The 20019-nt window shown below is 47.1% G+C and overlaps 2 protein-coding genes across 5 annotated transcripts in view; one reads left to right on the forward strand and one right to left on the reverse strand.

Annotated features, from left to right (window-relative positions):
• Kctd10 (potassium channel tetramerization domain containing 10) overlaps window positions 1-5998 on the reverse strand; it is a 30341-nt gene extending 24343 nt beyond the window's left edge. For both annotated transcript variants that reach the window (XM_004664107.2, XM_004664106.2), the window contains exon 1: window positions 5901-5998. In XM_004664107.2, coding sequence (XP_004664164.1) covers window positions 5901-5903 — 3 coding nt within the window. In that variant the 5' untranslated portion in view covers window positions 5904-5998. The remainder of the gene's footprint in view (window positions 1-5900) is intronic.
• A 136-nt stretch (window positions 5999-6134) lies between these two features.
• Ube3b (ubiquitin protein ligase E3B) overlaps window positions 6135-20019 on the forward strand; it is a 62178-nt gene continuing 48293 nt past the window's right edge. The window contains exons 1-8 of one of the 3 annotated variants that reach the window (XM_004664108.2): window positions 6135-6550; window positions 10255-10353; window positions 12826-13007; window positions 13165-13285; window positions 14609-14668; window positions 15031-15135; window positions 17347-17443; window positions 19296-19381. In XM_004664108.2, coding sequence (XP_004664165.2) covers window positions 12847-13007; window positions 13165-13285; window positions 14609-14668; window positions 15031-15135; window positions 17347-17443; window positions 19296-19381 — 630 coding nt within the window. In that variant the 5' untranslated portion in view covers window positions 6135-6550; window positions 10255-10353; window positions 12826-12846. Of the gene's footprint in view, window positions 6551-6699; window positions 6854-10254; window positions 10354-12825; window positions 13008-13164; window positions 13286-14608; window positions 14669-15030; window positions 15136-17346; window positions 17444-19295; window positions 19382-20019 lie in introns of those variants that run through there. The other 2 variants (XM_045132427.1, XM_045132426.1) reach the window with 2 other exon arrangements.

A 20019-nucleotide genomic window follows, 5' to 3' on the forward strand; every position in this document is an offset into this window, starting at 1 on the left:
AGTGAAAACATCACAAGGTACGCTGAGCTTACCTGGGGTTTCTGCGGGGCCTGATACTCAACACACAAGAGGCCAGGAGGAAACCAAGACCCTCCCCTTCCTAACTGTCCTTTGAAACAAGTCCCCAGAGACTGTACACTAACAGTTATGACCAACCATATCCTTCAGAAAAAAAAAGGTGAAAGGGATGCAAAATGGCTTACAGGAATAAAGAGTTTCCCAAAACTTTGATGACTTATCAGAAGAAAGAAAAAAGCTTATAGGGATAGGTGTATGTGTGCATGTGTGTAAGTGGGGGTGGGGGAGGGCTGTTAGTGAAATTTACCCCAAAATGGAAATACTTTTCTAGCATTCTTTTCAGATCTCAGCATACACATTACTACATTTATGGGAAACGGTCTAGAATCTTGCAAGGCAACTACCATGAAACAGACAGAAAAGGATGTAAAGTACATTCCATGTACTTACTGAGGCGTTCAAACACTCCAGTACAGGTGATCTGCATGTAATCAAGCAGGTTTTAAGTGCAGAGGTGCTATGCTTTTATGAATTTGTGCATCTACGTAGCCCCACTCCAACCAAAACTGGTAACTCCCATGGCTCTAGAAAGCCCCTCCAGGCCCCTTTACCACTTAATTTCTTCCCATACTGACTGTGAAATCCACACAAGGCTAGGAGTCAGCTACGGTCATTTCCATTTTGTGAAGTCAGATACCTTGGGCCCCGAGAAGGCCAATTTCTCCTTAAAGCCAAGAGGATGGATGGTCAGTGGGCAAGCAAGCAAAGGACACAGACAAGGCCTGGGTGGCCTGAAGTTCATCAAACTTGGCACAGATCTATGCCATGTAAGTTGAAGGAAAGCTCCACCTCATTTTAAAAATTTTAAGAAAGATAAAAGGCTAGAGACATGGCTTAGCAGTTAAGGCACTTGCCTCCAAAGCCTAATGACCTAGGTGACCCAGGTTTGGTTCCCCCATATCCACAGAAAGGCAGATGCACAAAGTGGCGCATGCACTTGGAGTTTGTTCACAGTGGCTAGAGGCCCTGGTGTGCCCATTCTCTCTAATTCATTCTTTCTGTTTTTCTGTTTGCAAATAAATATATATATATATTTTAAAGCTCTTAAGGGCTGGAGGGATGGCTTAGAGGTTAAGGTGCCTGCAAAGCCAAAGGACCCAGGTTCAATTCCCCAGGACCCACATTAGCCAAATGAACAAGGGAGAGCATGTGTCTGGAGTTCGTTTGCAGCTGCTGGAGGCCCTGGCACTCTCATTCTCTCCCTCTCTCTCCTGCCTCTTCCTCTCTGTCAATAAATCAATAATTTTTTAAAGCCCTTAAAAAAGAGAGAGGGAGAAGCAGTGTGTGGTGAAGGATCGGGGAGTCAGATCTGTGTGAAGCCCCCACCTCTGTCATTCAGTAGCTGTAGGAATGTGAGCAGGACACCTGACTCAAATCCTCTTTATGAAACTGGGACAAGGGTCTTCCTTCCCTCCCTGCTGTGAGGGGCCAAGTGAACAGAAGCACTTAGCACAGCCCGGGCTCTAAGTAAACACTCCCACAGGAAACACTCAAACTGTGACGATTTGAGCTGCTCTCAAAGTCCCAAATTATCTTTTCTTCAGATTGTCTCCAGCTCTGAATCACTAGGGGCCAAAGGTAATAAAACCCCCCTCATCTAGCCTGAGACTCCAGACTAGGCAAGGAAAGCTTGGAGCCTTCCCAGAGGACCCTCTCCCCAGATCAGTCAACCCAAAACTAGGAGAGGCCTTTGGGAAAAGTTGTGGCCTTCTCCTTCCCCATGAGCTCCAGTGACAGTGAACTGAGGCTACAGAGCACTGGACAATAAACTCTCACAATAAACTTCTCTCAAGAGGCCTCTCTCTGCAGCTCCTACAGGCTGCTGCTGTTCTGCCCTGTCAACGGCTTGATTTCATTATTGAGGGTGGGAGGTACAGCAAGAGAACGAACGGGACTTGGTCACAGGAGACAGGAGACAGGAGGGGCTGGAGAGATGGCTCAGCGATTAAGCCTGTGAATCCAAAGGACCCAGGACCCATGTAACCCAGATCACATGTGTCTGGTTTGCAGTAGCTGGAGGCATTTATTCTCTCAGTCTTTCTCTTTTATAAAAATGAAAGATGGGGGCCGGAGAGATGTCTTAGCAGTTAAGTGCTTGCCTGTGAAGCCTAAGGACCCTGGTTCGAGGCTCAATTCCCCAGGACCCACGTTAGCCAGATGTACAAGGGGGCGCATGCATCTGGAGTTCGTTTGCAGTGGCTGGAAACCCTGGCACGCCCATTCTCTCCCTCTCCCTCTCCCTCTCTGTCTTTCTCTCTCTGTCACACTCAAACAAATAAATAAAAATGAACAAAAAATTTTTTTAAAATATTTTTAAAACATAAAAATGAAAGGTGGGCTGGAGAGATGGCTTAGCGGTTAAGCGCACTTGCCTGTGAAGCCTGAGGACCCCGGTTTGAGGCTCGATTCCCCAGGACCCATGTAAGCCAGATGCACAAGGTGGTGCATGTGTCTGGAGTTCGTTTGTAGTTGGTGGAGGCCCTGGCGCACCAATTCTCTCTCTATCTGCCTGTTTCTCTGTCTGTCACTCTCAAATAAATAAATAAAATAAGCAAAAAAAAAAAAAAGAAAGAAAGAAAGAGACAGAGGGGTAACCAATATTTGAGATACTGAATCAATCACAAGTTTCTTCCCATGAGAAGTCTGGGCTTCTTCCCTGCTGATTTGTCCTGGAAGATACTGTTGCTGATTCTTTTTTTTTTTCTTCCAGGTAGGGTTTTGTTCTACCTCAGGCTGACCTGGAATTCACTATGTAGTCTTAGGGTGGCCTCAAACTCACAGCAATCCTCCTACATCTGCCTCATAAGTGCTGGGATTAAAGGCGTGCACACCACGACACCCAGCTCTACTGTTGCTGATTCTACATAAATGGTGGCTCTCTACCTGGTCACACATGGGAACCATCAGGAGAGCTTTAAAAAAAATTACTGATGTTCTAACATTGAGTATTCCAGTGTCACAGACCTGGGGTCATGGCCCAGGACATAGAATTTTTAAAATTATTTTACTTATTTGAGAGAGGCAGACTGTATATATGTGTGTGTGTGTATATATATACACATATGTGTGTGTACACACACACACACACACACACACACACACAGAGCGTGAGCACGAGAGGACACACCAGGACCTCTAGCCATTACAAATGAACTCCAAACTTATGCATCACCTTGTGCAGCTGGTTTACATGGGAACTGAGGAATCAAACCTGGGTCCTTAGGCTTCGTAGGCAAGCATGGTAACCAATTAGCCATCTCTCCAGCCCCTAGAATTTTTTTTTTTTATTTCTTCAGCTGGTTCTAATGCATAGCCAATATTGCCAGCCATGAATCTGCAAAGCCAGTACCCCCTAATTAGGCTATAATTAACTCTGTGGTTTCTCCAGCCCCTTTTCTATTGGCCCAGTGAATTCTTGACCCACACACAAAACAAACCAAAGCCTCATAAACAAAAGTCTCACTTCAGGGCGGGAGAGATGACTTAGCAGTTAAGGAGCTTGCCTGCAAAGCCTAAGGACTCAAGTTTGACTCTCCAGATCCCACATAAGGCAGACGCACAAAGTAATGAAAGCATGCAAGGTCAGACATGCGCATAAGATGGTGCAGCGTCTGGAGTTCGACTGCAGTGGCTGGAGGCCCTAGCATGCCAATTCTTTTTCTCTCTAATAAAAAAGAAAAAAAGAAAAGAAAGTCTCACTTCATAGCTTCAGGGCCACAGGCAGGAAGCAACTGGATGCATGCTTGAATCAATTAGCCAAAAGGCAAAACTGTTTACTTGAAGGAGATCCATTAAAATACAACAGAACAGACATGAAATCCCTGTAGAACTGTGAACACAGAAGGGGGACGACATGGAGAGCCAGACAACCTAGACCGCCATCCCAATTCATGTGATGCCCACAAGAGCCACAACTGTCTCAGTGTACTAACTTGAAGAAAATGAAATGTGAAGCAGCCTCCCTTCTACCCTGGAGGCTTTCAGACCACTTGTTCCCAGGTAAGACAAGCAGAATTAACAATGCTTTAAAAACACAGATGCCTGCCTGGGCTACACCCCAGATCAATTCATCAGAATCCTGTTGAGGAGGTGGATGGTGTTGGCAGCAGCTTGGGTGGTTTTGTCAAAACTCTGCAGGCGCTGCTGGGCTCAGAAGGGGTTCCTGCAACCAACTTCAGAGGAGATCACTGGAATGAGGGAGGGTTCTTACAGCCGAAGTTGAAAAGACCCCAGCACACCGAGGCACTGCTACAACTCAGAAAAGTCTACAGTTCCATTTCAACACACTAAAACGAAGCAGCCATATAACTGTCGTATGACCATGCAACCAAAACTTGCCTATAAGACGTTACTGCTAATTCTAAGTGTCCAGCTGAATGGCCACCTCTTCCTGTTTAGCATACAAATAATTAATTTATTTCTCTCAAGAGTCTAGTGAGGAAGATGTTTCTATCAAGCCTACCTTTCAGGGCAGAAAAGAGCCCATGAAGACTATTTGAGTTCACGTGCCTCTTTCAATTCCAAAACATTTATGCCCTTTGAAGACTGTAAAAACGCATGGAGCCTGTGTGTGGTTGGGGCTTGAAAACCTGGAAATGCTTAACAATTTCCCAGGTGATTCTTCTGCAGCTGGCCTGGGGACCAGTTTAAGAACCATTGATCTGGGTAACCTCCTTTCTCCAAAGGGGGGGGGGGTCCTTCCTTTCTATAAAACAGAGCAGGCCGGGCGTGGTAGCAGTGGTAGGAGGAGGATCACTGTGAGTTTGAGGCCACCCTGAGACTACATAGTGAATTCCAGGTCAGCCTGGGCTAGAAGCAAAACCCTACCTCGGGAAAATAAAATAAATAAAACCAGAGCAGATCAAAGTCACATACAGGTTGACTCATCTTATTTCCCCCCACTCCCCTTGGGCTACGTCTTCCCTAAAGACTGCAAACAAGTAGGCTAGGAATAAAAAAGAATCAATCCAGACAGATCTCTGACCATCCCCAACAAGGACGGGACCTAACAGGATCCCTGCCACAGGCGAGACAGCGTGGTGAGAACGACACCCAAGGTCTCCCGAGGTGTGGCCAGCGAGGGGCTCAACCGAAGTGAATATGGATAGGTACGTCAAGTGGCCCTGGGCTAGCGCGCTAGAGTCCTTAAGCCAAGCTACTCTGGCCTCCCGAGACCCCAGGATTCCAAACAGCTCGCTCTTTCGGGGCTCCCGGCACGGTGTGTTCAGAGGGACCCCTTTCGCCCAGAGCCACTCTGTGGGTTTACAACCTACAAGACGAGCGATTCCCCCCCACACACTTCATCCTCTCGTCAAACTACGCTTCCATCACACACCCAAGTCCTTATTTCCCACCACCACCACCCACCCTTCCCCAAGTGTCTGTTCTCACTGACATCTCTTTGTTCTCAGCCATCTTCAACTCCCACTTCCAAAAAAAAAAAAAAAAAGAAAGAAAAAGAAAAGAAAAGCTACTCAAGAGTCTGGAAACTCTCCGATCAACCCCATAACACCAATCTACTCCGCAAGAAGCCCAGGTCCCCAATACCCCAGGAAAACCCACGCCCCCACACCCCCTAATTCTTCATCTGAAGCCCTTCTCCACCCCACCTCCCCCCAACTCCGGACCCCCTCCCCCCCCCACCCCGAGCCCCCGCCAATCCCCCCGCCCCCCCCCCAGCCCCGACGCATCTCCACCATCGCGACCTCCCCCTCATGGCGTCCCTCCCTTGCCCGGTCCCTTCTCCCTTTTCCTCCGCCGCGGGCCCAGCTCCCTGGTCCAGCCCGGAGCCCCCCTAGTCGGCGGGGTACCGCCCTCCTCACCATGAAAAGTCGCAGGACGCCGCCGGAGTCTCCAAATCCGGACTGAGAAGCAGGAAACACCCAGTTGACTCGAGCCCCGGGGGCGGGAGGGGTGGCGGGGTGGGGGGAGGTGACGGAGGCGGGGCCGGGGCGTGCACTTCCGGCTGTCCACGCCCCCCCCGCCCTCTCCTCCCCCTCCACTTCCGCCCCGCAGAGGGAGCCGTCTTAAAGTGTCCCACCCGCTCTCTTCAGTAACGATAACCTGTCCGTTTGGAATGGGTGGTTTCCCCCTCTCCTCGAGTTCGAGTGCGGGAGTTTATCCCTCTCCCGGATGTTTCTTTATTTATATTTTCTTTTTCTTCTTTTTCTGGGCTGTCACAGAACAGGATTAAGATGCAGGGTCTAGTTTTTCCTTCCCGGGCAAATAAACTGTACGGAACTGTTGTTTGCCGGAACTGCATTGTTGCATTCGGGCGGAGTTTGGCGGCGGGGGGGGACGCAAAACACCCGGGGCCCGGCGGTGTTTAGGCTTCGGCCGTTGCCCCGGCTCCCGGCAGAACTCGAGGGTCCATGCGTGGGCCGAGGCGGCCGGCAGCTTGCAGCCAGGACCACCACCCCCTCCTTCCCCTCGCGCCGGGGGCCTCGAGCGGATAAAGCTCTACGACCTGCGGGTAGCGAAGGGGGACCGGGTCGCCGCTTGCCCGGGTGGCGGGGACTAGGGAGGGAGGTGGTTTGTGGGGCGAAGGGCCGGGTTCCCGGGCCTCCACTTTGAGGTTCGGGCGCTGGGGAGGGGGCCACTCCTGGTGGCCTTTTCCCCAACGATTTTCATCGTGAAGACAATAGGTCTTTAATAACTGACTCATGCTGGGAGTAAAGGAGTTGTGGTGGTTGGTGCCCAGCAAAGGCGCTGGGCCTCAGGAATCGCCCAAACTGAAGTTCGAGCCCCCCCTCATTCGCTCGCTGTGTGACCTTGGGTGAGTCCGCTCACGGACCGTCTTCTGTAAAATGAAGTCATCCGATCGTTTCGCTGAGAGGGTTTTCTAATAACGCTTTAGTGCCGTGCCTGGCATTCGGCTCGTGTTAAAAGAAAGAATAAAATTAAAATTTGACTTCAGCGTAGCCACAAGGGCAGCCCTTTCAATCTAAGCCGTCTCTTTGTTCTGGCCATTGTGTGAGTGGACGAATCCTGGCTCGTATCTGTTTGGTTTTGCTAAGAGGTCATTGCTTTGGGGGGCCCAGAGAAGTCCCTGCACCTCATGCCGCCTTTATGCATTTCATTTTCCCCCACGTGAAGGTGGGATTGGTAACGGCACCCAGTTACACAGGCTGTAGTTCTAAGTGACCGCATCACTAATGGCTTCTCTAAGACCTGGTGTCTCTTTTATTTAAGTAAGCAATTTTAACCCACTCCTTTAGCTGCTGAAAAGACAGTGTCTGTTATATGGCCTGCCTGTAACAAATAGTGGTTTTTAAGACTAGCAACCCAGCTATTCCCACCATACAGGAAGAATCACTCAGCAGTTATTTATTTCTTAATAGAATAACACTTTCTGGACTGCTGTGCACTTTCATAGTTCTCCTTGAAGTTGGTCTCATTCAGAAAAAAATATTGTTAAGGGCTGGAGAGATGGCCTAGCGGTTAAGCGCTTGCCTGTGAAGCCTAAGGACCCTGGTTCAAGGCTCGATTCCCCAGGACCCACGTTAGCCAGATGCGTAAGTGGGCGCATGCATCTGGAGTTCGTCTGCAGTGGCTGGAGGCCCTGGTGTGCCCATTCTCTCTCTCTGTCTCTCCCCCTCTTTCTCTCTCTGTCCTTTGCTCTCAAATAAATACCTAAAAAATAAAAATAAATACTTAAAAAGTATATATATTGTTAAAATATTTCATGGGACTACAGAGGAAATGCAGAGTTTGAAGCCTGTTAGCATTGAAAGATTGGCCCTGCCACTTAGTAATTAATGGTCTAACCTGGACTAAGGGAGGGAGGACGTGATCTTCTTGTGGGATTTTAGATGACACTCAACTTATTTTCCTTTCACGTGATCTGGGTTATTGCCAGCCTTCTGTTTTCTATTCTTTCTATCTATATAACTATTTCCCTGACTGGATTTGTAAGGATAATACAGTAAAGCTCATTCATACGCTGTATGCTTTCAAATACCTGGGGTTAATACTTTCCCACTTGTTTCTAATCACAACGACTAAATTGGGGTACAAGGATGGTAAACATTTCATGCAAGCCCTAGGATGTGGGTACTGTTAATATCCTCAGCTCACAGAAAAGGAAACTGAGGCCTAGAGTACTAAAGTAACCATGAAATGAGAGGACTAAAAAGAACCAAGGATTAGGGGGCTGGAGAGATGGCTTAGTGGCTAAAGTGTTTGCCTGCAAAGCCAAAGGATCCCAGTGTAACTCTCCAGGACCCATGAAATCCAGCTGCACAAGGGGACGCATGCATCTGGAGTTCATTTGCAGTGCCTAGAGGCCCTAGTGCACCCATTTTCTCTTTCTCTCTGTGTCTCTTTCTTAAATAAATAAATTTTAGCCGGGCGTGGTGGCACACACCTTTAATCCCAGCACTCGGGAGATAGAGGTAGGAGGATTGCTGTGAGTTTGAGGCTACCCTGAGACTACATAGTGAATTCCAGGTCACCCTGGGCTAGAGTGAGACCCTACCTCGAAAAACAAATAATAATAATAAAATAAGTAAATAAATTTTATACACACACACAGAACCAAGGATCATTCTCTCTGACACCATTTCTGCTATTCAGTCTTTCCTTTCATTCTCTGTGGCCATTAGCAGAATAGGTAGGTGTTGCTCAATTGTGTGTTTTGATTGACGCAAGTGGAGGAGGTATGCTGGAAAGAGTGAGGAAAGCTGTAAAACTGGGATGATTCTGAAGTGTAAACAGAAACCAACATGTAGGTTGCTAAGAGATGATAATCTCAAAGGATCTCTTCCTGGGAGGCCCTCTGGGAGAAGTGAAAGTTGTGAGATAGTTTTACAGATACTTAGGCACAGTTTGCATGCTACCTTCTAGATTTCCATTGGGAAGAGGTTCCCTCCTGATCCTTTGCCTTGCCCACCAGTAAGGGACATATTAAGGAGAGAACTTTAAATTGTGCCAATGGCTTGAGCCCTGCTTGCCTGTACCTCTCAGGAGCTTGAAGTGTCTACAGGTTAAGCAGTAGGCCCAAGGGATTCGTATCCAGGTGCTGGTGATTGATTCTTAGTTCACTGGAGGATGGGGAAGAGCTTAGTGGGTGAAGAATGTCAGAGCCAGCATGACTTCCTACCCAAAGAACTTCACTGAGTGCAGATGGGAACTTCACAAAAGAGTCAAAAAACAAAACAAGGTTGGGCGTGGTGGTGCATGCATTTTATCCCAGCACTTGGGAGGCAGAGGTAGGAGGATCACCATGAGTTCAAGGCCACCCTGAGACTACATAGTGAATGCCAGGTCAGTCTGAACAAGAGCGAGACCCTACCTCGAAAAACCAAGACAAAAAATCCTTGGTGCTCTTTACACTAAGCCATGGACTGCTCTGTTAGCACCTCAGCAGGACCTGTCTGTACATCTCAGTCTTCATGATGGGCCTTTGAGCTAGTTCACAACGGACTGGGACTCTGGCGAGCCCGGGACTAGCTCCAGCTGTGTAACTCCACAGTCCGTGTTCATCCTCCGCCTATGTCAAGCCACCTCACCTCATTCTGCTGTGGAAAAGTTAGACAACAGAAACGAGTTAGGAAACTTTCCCACAACCCCACCATCTCAAATGACCACTTTGTTGTGTTTTTTTTTTAATTTTTTTATTTATTTGAGATAGAGAAAGTGGGCACACCAGGGCCTCTAGCCACTGCAGACAAATTCCAGATGCATGTGCCACCATGTGCATCTGGTTTATGTAGGTACTGGGAAATCGAACCTGGGTCCTTAGGCTTCATGGGCAAGTGCCTCAGCCGCTAAGCCATATCCCCAGTCTTGTGGTTTTTTTAACCCATTACCCTTACCATGCTGGGGATCAAGTCCAGGGCCTCACGCTTAATCTGTTAGCTTATTGTATCCATGTACACATTGATTTTTCTTTTCCATTAGGTAATTGGGATCCTGTTGGTCCATAGGCAGCCACTGTTTCACTTCTAAGGCATAAACTTTTCTCCATACCATTGGAAAATATGAACATAATTCTTAGTAGCTTTTGAACATTGTATCACCCCTGAAGTCTTCTTTTGCGCTATTGTCTATTTAGATATGTTAACTAAAGATAACTTAGTTGTTTTTTAAAACTGTGGCACTGTATTATATTCAATGAAGATTGTTATACCACACTATTAAAACAACCCTAAATCTGGATTCTTCTGCTTCTGCCAGAAAAATCATCTCTGAAGTGAGAAGCTGTCTTCAGCCGTGTGTCCTGTGAGAGATCACTGATGGTTACATAGCATCCCTGCTGCACCAGCAGGTCCTCAGGTGAGCTCTACAGACTCATTAGGAAAAGGGAACAATTCAGAAGACAGCTGCCTTTCTTGCACCAGACTCCTTACCTTCCCTATGGTTAAATAAGCTATGTTAATCTGACATAAGAAATCACCAATGGGGCAGGTGGTGTAGGTCAGTGGTAGTTTATCTAGCATATACAAGGCCCCCCAGCATTGCCAAAACAAGAATTGTGTTCTTCAAGAATGCCTGATGATAGGCCCACATGTTGGCAAATATTTGGTGACATTTGCTCGGTGTGAGTCATTGTTGAATGAGGGACCTCAGAAGCCCCCAAATATGCTCATGTCAGGAACCTAGGAACTTTTTATTCCAGATAGTGTTTCATGATGGGTACTGCTTTGAGAGAATTAACCTGACAAAAAGATGGTTTTCCAGGAATTTAGATTCCTGCATAAGTCAGTGTTTTTGTCAGCTAGACTGATTGTATGTTTTGGATTGAATAGCAAATTTAAAAGCTTCTAAAGAAATAGATCCGTGCTCTGTACTTCTGTCTGCTATCCAAAGCCCCACTTTGATTAAAGACAGTTACTTGTAATCAGGTAATACTGTAATGCCTGCTGCAGATTCCACAGGGTAAAGCTTCTGCCCAGCAAAGTACCCTCTGGTGGACAGAAGCAGTTCTGCTAAAAAGTCTTCATCAGTCCTTGGCAGTGTGGGAGCAGTAAGAACAGAGGTCTAGGGAGTACGTGAAGTCAGACCTAGTCAGTTTGTTGGGTTTAACATACGCATATACGTGTGCAGAGAACAGCAGTTGCCCTCCTTTCTCTTGAGACAGTCTCTCCCTCAAAGTTGAGCTACTACTGTTTTTTTGTTTTGTTTTATTTTGTTTTGTTTTTAATGGTCACTGTGCCCCACCCCGCTCCCCAGGACTGGGATTACAGCCTTGCAAGGCCATACCCAGTTTTTTACACTGGGTGCTAAGAAATTGAACTGCAGTAGTCCCAGGCCCTCTTGCTTATTAAAAGATAGGCACTTACCTGCTGAGCCATTTCCCAAGCTTAAATTTATTCAAATTAATGGATCATCTTGTGTCCTGAAATCATGTAGAGGACTTTTTGTCTTAATTAGTATGAAAACTTCTTTTAAAAAAGACCTTTTGTAGCCAGGCGTGATGGCACACACCTTTAATCCCAGAACTCATGAGGCAGAGGTAGGAGGATTGCTGTGAGTTCGAGGCCACCCTGAGACTACATAGTGAATTCCAGGTCAGCCTGGACTATAGAGATACCCTTCCTCAGAAAATAAAAATAAAAAACTAAAAGAGCCAGGTGTTGCGCCCCTCCCGCCAGCAGGAAGAACGACAACAACAGGATTCTTCTCAAGCACACTTTATTGGGAGCTCCAAACTGAAAGAGAGAAGGACCCCAACCCTACGGAGCGCCAAGCTTATATACTTATGGTCATGTGATTGTATAGCGTTGTCCGATTGGCTTAAGTCTCATCAGATGATTTTGCATCACCCAATCGGGATGGGTGAGCAACCATATTAGAATAACATCATGTGCTCATGCGCAGACAATTAGAATACAAAAGCAGTAAACAAGCTGACATGGCAAAGCCTGACGAAGCCAGCATGGCTTCCCACAGCCAGGCATGGTGGCACACACCTTTAATCCCAGTAGTTGGGAAGCAGAGGTAGGAGGATCAATATGAGTTCAAGGCTACCTTGAGACATAGTGAATTCCAGGTCAGCCTGGGCTAGAGTGGACCCTACCTCAAAAAAAAAAAACTAAAAAAGAGAAATTACTAAAAAGACTGTGTGTGTCCACGTGTATACACACACACACGCTGGACACAGCACCAGCACCAGTAAGCTTTTGTTGTGTGAATGGAAGACTGAAAGAACCCTATTTTCAGAAGAAAAGGACAGCTGGGAAGGAGGAAGGTGCTCAATTGGACAGGGCTGGGACGGGCAGAGCGGGGAATTAGATGGGAATATAAACAAATTGTAATTTGATGTTCATGTATTAAAGTTCTCAAAAAAATTTTTTAAATCATGTTTGTCCCATCAAGTCTGTTGCTGGCAAAATGAAAGTTAAGTACTTAACTAGTTTCCCACATAAAGGGTTGCTGCAGAGAAGGCAAATATCTGGGTACCTTTGGCTTAGAGGACACAGAGTTTGAATTGGAGCTTTCTGAATGGAATTTGTCCACGCTTTGCTCACTCATTAAACTTGTACAGAGCCCACCTGTACTCCATGCCAAGTGCCATGCTCTTCCTCCTAGTTAAGGACGTAGCAGCTCTGGTCTTGGTGAGTGGCATGAGAGAGCCTGCAGGAAATCGGGACTTGGGTCAGGAGAGCTGTGGGCACCCGGGAGGATAGAGGGGCTGCCGAGCTTCTCTGCTGCTACCCAGATCCCTGTCTGCACTCTGCCCTTGAATCCCCGCTTGTGTGCGTGTGTCACACAGTAACCTACAGCTGCTCCTCACTGTTACCCCAGGGTTTGTGCCAGTTTGCAAACATGTTCACCGTCTCTCAGACTTCAAGAGCGTGGTTCATCGACCGAGCCCGGCAGGCGCGAGAGGAAAGGATGGTGCAGAAGGAGCGCGAGCGCGCGGCCGTGGCCATGCAGGCCCACGTCCGGAGTTTCCTGTGCCGGAGACGACTGCACAGAGACGTCAGGTGGGAGCCGGGGTTCCTCAGTACACTTTTCTCTTGCCCCTGACTGAGAGAAAAGAAATGAGTTTTTGTTTTCCCTTATGGTGCTTGAAAAGCCTTCCAGGTGCTGTCAGCTCCTAATTAAAAATGTCTTTTTTTTTTTTTTAATTTCCCTCTGTAGGAGAGAGATTGATGAATTTCTTAAAGCAGATGACTCTGGGCCCAGCAAAAGAAGTGCACTCTGTGTTTTTAAGATTGCCAGGAAATTGCTGTTTTTATTCAGAATGAAAGAGGACAGTGAGGTAACCGACAGCAGACACACTTACTTGAGTCTGTGCCAGGACTGAATGTTTGATCAGTACTAACCTGTGTTGTCCTTACAGTACCCTCACCCCCACCCTACCCCTTTCTTTTCCTGGCACCTGTTTTGTAGGCATTAAGCTAGGCTTCTGGAGGTCCTCACACGGATTGTTACAAGTGGAAGCCTGGCTCCCAGAGTACAGGAGTGACAGACATGTAGAGACAAACCATTTGCCGTGGAGGAATCAAGTACGATTATTAAGTCAGTACCTGGAGGGCTGCAGTAGGCCATCAAAGGAAGCAGTGGGGTCTGCTTTCTGTCCCATACTAAAGGGGTTTGTGCTACTAGGCTCCCCCAGTGGAGGACCCATACTCCAGTTTTTCAAAGGGGTGTTAACCTTTTGAGTCTTTAGGTTTAATGCTCTCATTTTAAAATGTTGATACCTAATTTTAAATATGTATATATGTACCTAGGTATCTCCAAGCAAAACACACTACCTTGTACCTTTGAGATTAGAATAAATGACCAAGAAAATATTCCAGGAAAGCAATAGGTGTCTGTAACACTGCCAAGAGTATAATTGAGGAGGCCTCCCAAGGAAACCAGACAAGGTCTCTACCCCCATGGAGCTCCTGGCCCAGCAGGAGGGGAAGGAGGACACACCCACAAGGATGGGGACTGGCAAGCCTGGGGACATACCCTCATGGCAGAGGAGAAAGCTGCCTTTTCAAGTGGGGTGTGGGGCAGAACAGCTATGGTGGAACCTGTTCCCTAGCTTCCGCTTTTCTTCCTTGTGCATGTGAGGATAAAAATGATATTAACAGCCTTGGCTAGCAGCAGTGAGGCAAAGGTCAGTGTCCCTGATGCTTACACAACTGCAAACTGCAGAGGATAGGTTAGGAGTTCGTTGCTAATCTACAAGAATCCAGGCCCAGTTTTCCTGATGGATTTGATTGTCCAAGAGAACCTCTAGCTAGGCGTTACTTACACTGTAATCCCAGCTCTGAGGAGGATTAAGTTCTAGCTAACCTGGACTACATCATGAGTTCCTGTTCAGGCTAGGCTACAGAGTGAGACCCTATCTCACTGCATTCTGCATTTTATATGAAAGACGGATATCTAAAACATATCTATAGGAATGCTGCCAGCTTGGGGTCCTGTCTTTAACCTTGTGTTCCTTAGTTTCCCTATCTCTAAGGAATTAAATGACTATACATATATGAACCACAGGACATGTTCCCTGCACGTGCCCACCAAACATATGCTGCCTCTCTTCCCACATTTTGATGAGTTTGCAGTCTTATAACCCTTTTTGCTTCTGCAGAGATTTGAGAAGTTGTGTCGTTGCATCTTGAGCAGCATGGATGTTGAGAACGAGCCTAAGGTAATTGAGTCAGGAGCTGGAAGTCTCCCATAAGCTCTTGGGGCCTAATTTATTTCATTCTAGACATTTCTGATCAACATTAGGGCTTTAAGTCACACAGATATGCAAGGAAGTGATGGGTCAGTAGGAAGCGTTGTCAAACTATGAATGAGTCCCTAGTGCTCATTGTTGGAGAAGCTGTGCTCTATTCTTGCGTCTTACTGAAGATAGCTAAGTCACTTGCTGGGCTCTCTGGTCTTTGGGGTTAGTGTTAAGTCCCAAGTTCTGCTTGTTCATCTGTCCATCTCCACGGCCTAGCTGTCTGCAGGCCCAGCCAGGTAGGTAGACTAATGCAATATGACCGTGTCCTGTTCTGCTTGTAGGTATGGTACGTGTCCCTGGCTCTTTCCAAGGACCTCACTCTCCTGTGGATTAAACAGATCAAGGACATTCTGTGGTATTGCTGTGAGTTTCTTGAACAGCTAAAGGTAAAAAACAAAACCACCACCAGCACCCCCAAAAATTCCCTGAAAATATGTCCTCATCTTACACCTTCAGTGTATAATTTCAGAGTCCCCATCATTTTCTCATTGTTTGTACCTTTGGAGGTCTATCAGAATCTTTGGCTGAGTCACTGTTCTGGGGGACAGCCGGTGAAGACTGTTATCATGAGTCCTTCTTGGGTGCAACATCAGCTATGCTTGTTTACTGCCTAAGAACCTGCCTTCCCATTCTGTTGATTTAGTGAATACTTTATCATCTGTATTAAGATACCAGTTGGGCCTCTTATTATAAGGAACGTACATAAGCCCAACATAAGCATGCCTGCTAATACAGACAGACTAGGCAAGGAGAGCTTTAGAATGCATTCTGACATGACAGCTGGGGATGACTGGAGCCAGGGTCTTCTGGATTCTCCTCTTTTTATCTCTACTTTCTTTGTGGCACCACTTACTCTTCTGTAATCATACAGCCAGCCGCTCTCACCTCACATCCTTACTCTGTCTTGACCACAGAGACACGGGAGGCCTCTCCTGGCAGCTCAGAAATCCAGAAGGCTCAGCTCTGAACCCATCTCTGTGTTAAGCGCACTGCTCCCAGCACAGCCTGGTCCTGTGACCACTCTTGTATTGTGAAAAGGTAGACAGGATGTGAGCAGACACCTTCAGTTTGCTCAGAGGGAAGGAGAGTTCTCAGGAACAGGTTTGACAAGGGCTCCAGTTGTAGCTGAGCAAGAACGCAGCAAATGTCCCCAAAATTCCCGGTATATTGAGGTGCCTATGAAGGGCCCCTGTCACAACCCTCCAAGGCAAAAGTCAGCAGCAAGCTGGATACCACACAGCTTATCAGGTGAGGTAAGGCATAGACAGTGGCCTTCACACTCAGTCCTTGGAGCTCTGGGAATCTATTGAATTGCTTCCAGGCCAAACAAGCAAGTGGTTCCCCCACTTTTGCTTGAGCCAAGTAGATCCTAACTGTTTCCTCTCTGCATTCCATGACAGATTGCTCTTTGAGGTGAGGCCCTTCTTTGAAAACCTAAGAAAAGTTCATGTGCAAAAAAAAAAAGATGCTAGGAAAAAGAATGCTGGGTTTGGAGCCAGGAGGATCTAAGTTTAGACCTAATTCTGCTTCTAGCGTCTCACAACTTCCCTCTCATGTTCTCTGTGAGCTGTGGTCTTTTGGGGTTCCTCCAAGGTATGTGTGTTACCGGATCTCTGAGCCTGGAAAGCAGTCAGGCATTTTGCCTGGCTTACTCTTGTGAACCAGGGAAGATCATCCTGATGATAACTAAGAATACTGGAGTTAGCTAGCTAGCTGCTGGGCACTATTCTCATTACTTTGTGTGCATTCATCCATTTATCCCTCACAAAAACCCTACAAGGGAGGTTAGGGGGATGGTTCAGTGGTTAAAGGCACATTCTTGCAAAGCCTGCTGGCCTGGGTTTGTTTCCCCAATACCCACATAAAGCCAGATGTATGAAGTGGCATATGCATCTGGAGTTCATTGCAGTGCCAGGAGGCTCTGGCCTGCCAATACCCTCCCCCCCCATGCTTGCATATAAATAAAATACTTTTTAAATGCTTATAAAAATCCTATGAGGGGGCTGGAGCGATGGCTTAGTGGTTAAGGTGCTTGCCTGCAAAGCTTAAGGACCCTGGTTCAATTCCCTAGCACCCATAGCAGCCAGAGCACAAGGTGGCACATGTGCCTGGAGTTCATTTGCAGTGGCCAGAGGCCCTGGTGCACCCATTCTCCCTATCTGCCTCTCTCTCTCTCTCTCTTTCTCTGAAATAAATAAAATATAAAAAATTTAAAATCCTGTGAGAAAAGCAGTATAAGTATCTCTAGGCAGCAGATGAGAAAGCCAAGGCACAGAAGGGGTAAGAAACTTGCTGAAGATCACACAACTAGTAAGAGGTGAAGCCAGCTGGAAGGAGGCGTTCAAAGTCCCCATTAGACTCCGTTGCTACAGTGTTTAAACATATGGTCATAGGCATGCATGGTAAGCCAGCCTGGTCAGCCTGTTTTCTATGAGTGTCAGGTGCCCATTCCCAGCAGCATTTAATCCTATGGTTAAATGCTGGTGTGCTGAAAACCTAACTCATTGATTCCATTGAGTGCCTGCAGAATGAAGTGGACAGGCCACCGTGTGGGCTCACAACAGGTATCTCAAGCTTATTCCCTTTGTTGTTTCCAGCCTGAAATCTTACAGGATTCCAGACTCGTCACACTGTACCTCACCATGCTTGTGACCTTCACAGACACTTCAACATGGAAGATTCTCCGGGTAAAAGGTCTGTGGGACCCACTTCAAAATCCTACCTAGCCAGCATTTCCAAAGAGGGGAGCACCTTGTCCCCGGTATGAGAAGCATGTTTGTCTCAGAAGCCTCAGGGAGGCCCTGAGATCACACAGATGCACCTGGCACTTCCTGTCAGCCTGCTTTGCGGCATCCAGACTGTGTTGTACCCTCCCCTGTGTCGATTTATGTTTGGAGGCACAATCCTTCTGGTCTGTTTGTAGAACTCCCACAGCACCTTAGTCTATGAGTAACAGTATTCATTTAACCTTCTTGTTTCATTTAGCAAATCATTAAGTAGCATGTGATTCTCTTTTGCCCCTGAAATGCCTGTAAAACAGCCTCGTTCCTCAGAGACTGCCCTTCTGTTTCACATCTTCATTTCTTTGTCCTGTCAGTAGATAGCTGCTGTGTCGGCACTGAGTTAGGCACCAGAGATACACACATGAGCAAAACAGAAAAGGCCTTGCCCTCCATACATTGTAGGTGCTCTCATCCTCAAGAATCTGGGCTCTGCTAGGGAGACAGATTCTAAGGAGAAGTCATCCTGTACCATAGGTCCTGTGTCCCTGGAAGACAGTTGCATTAGAAATACCTGAGAAAAGATTGTATCTGTAATGAAGGCATACATGCTTTTTTTCATGTCATTACTCCCTAATACATTATAGCAATTATTTACCTGGCATTTCCATTGTATAATGCACTATATCTGCAGGTGATTAAAAATACAGTAAGGTGTTTGTTCTATGCAAACGCTAGGCCGTTGAATACAAGGGACTTAAGCATCTGTGGATTTTGAAACTAGAAGGGAGAGGAGGTAGAGCACCTCCCCACAGACACTGGGGCTGACGGGATACATAAAATAACAGCTACAACAAGTTCTGGGGAGACAGTCCAAGGGAAGAGAGCTCAGAGGAATTGGGGGTGGGCTGGCCTTCTCTGGAGCTGAGGCTTTCCTGAAGAAGTAGTGTCTGAGCTCAGACCTGGAGGGGAGTTGGAGTTCAGAGTGAGGAGGGGAGAGAAGCCAGAAGCAGAGGCAGCTGTGCAAAGGCTCCTGCACTCTCCTGGAGGGGCTGTCCTCTGGAAGGGGCCTGAAGCTGTCACATTCTGATCCCTGCCAAGGAGCTTGTGTCCTAGTTGACTGGATAAGTAGAGTTTGGCCCAAGGAGTGGATGTAAGAGGTGCCATGGGCAAGCTAAGAACCCAGCAGCATTCCGTCTAGCTAAAGGAGGGCAGACCCAGGACCCATGAGGTGACACTTGACCTTCTAGGAGAGAAAATTCCAGGACACAGTGCCTCCCTATTCTCTTATTTAGATCTAAAGGAGTAAGAAGACAGGCCAGGGCTGGAGAGATGGCTTAGCGGTTAAGGTGCTGGCCTGCAAAGCCTAAGAACCCAGGTTCAACTCTCCAGATCCCATGTACGCCAGATGCACAAGATGATGCAAACACAAGGTCACACATGCCTACTGAGCATCTGGAGTTCAATTGCAGTGGCTGAGGCTCTGGCACACCAGTTCTCTCTCTCTTTCTGTGTCTTGCTCTAAAATAAAAAAATAAAAAAGAAGATAGAGCCAGGTATGGTGGTGCACGCTTTTAATCCCAGCACTTGGAAGGCAGAGGTAGGAGATATGCTGTGAGTTCGAGGCCACCCTGGGACTGCATAGTGAATTCCAGGTCAGCCTAAACTAGAATGAGACCCTACCTTGGAAAAAAAAAAAAAAATACAGGCCAGAAAATGTCATAGTTCCTTCAGCCTTTGGCCCTGGGCATCATTTTCTGTACTCCATAAACAGGTCATCTTATGACAAAAGACTTTTTTTTCTGAGTTTTTTACCCCCCATTTAGGTGAGAGCCTTCGACCAGCCATGAACCACATTTGTGCAAATATCATGGGACATCTCAACCAACGTGGATTTTTTCCCGTGTTGCAGGTCTGTGTCCACATTCTCTAACAGGTGACCTCCCTAGCACCTGAGCTGGATTTGTCCATGAATCTGCCCATGCCTGGTGCTGTCCTCCCTCTCTGCAGGGAGAAGTGAATGTGCAGTGCCCTTTCCTCCCCTGCTTCAGCTCACCTGTGGTTCGCAACAGCTCCTTGCATGCTCTTCCTCATGGCTTGGCTACAAGGATAATCCAGGTTTTGGCGTTTAAGTTGCAAAGGGCCACCGCACTGGCCCCTTTCTCCTTGATTGGTGTCTGGCAGTGTTTTTCTACCTCTGTCCTTAAATGGCCTTCTGCCCACTCTGCATTTTATTGTATCAGTTCTCACACCCATTGTCAGAAGTCTTATCTCTCTTTTAAAAGTACTGTGGACTTGGTAGGTTTACAAAGGTACCTTCCTTCTGCCTGGTACTGTGATAGGCTGTTCCTCAGTTTCATTTCATCTTCTCACAGCCCTGAGAGGAGGTGTGCCGGCAGGACATGGCCTGGGCTGCTCTAAACAACATGGTATCTTTCTTTCCTTTTTTTCTTTTTTTGAGGTAGGGTTTCGCTCTAGCTCAGGCTGACCTGGAATTCACTGTGTAGTCTCAGGCTGGCCTCAAACTCACAGCGATCCTCCTACCTCTGC

Source organism: Jaculus jaculus, chromosome 13 (genome assembly GCF_020740685.1).
Source record: "Jaculus jaculus isolate mJacJac1 chromosome 13, mJacJac1.mat.Y.cur, whole genome shotgun sequence".
Classification (NCBI taxonomy): Eukaryota; Metazoa; Chordata; class Mammalia; order Rodentia; family Dipodidae; genus Jaculus; species Jaculus jaculus.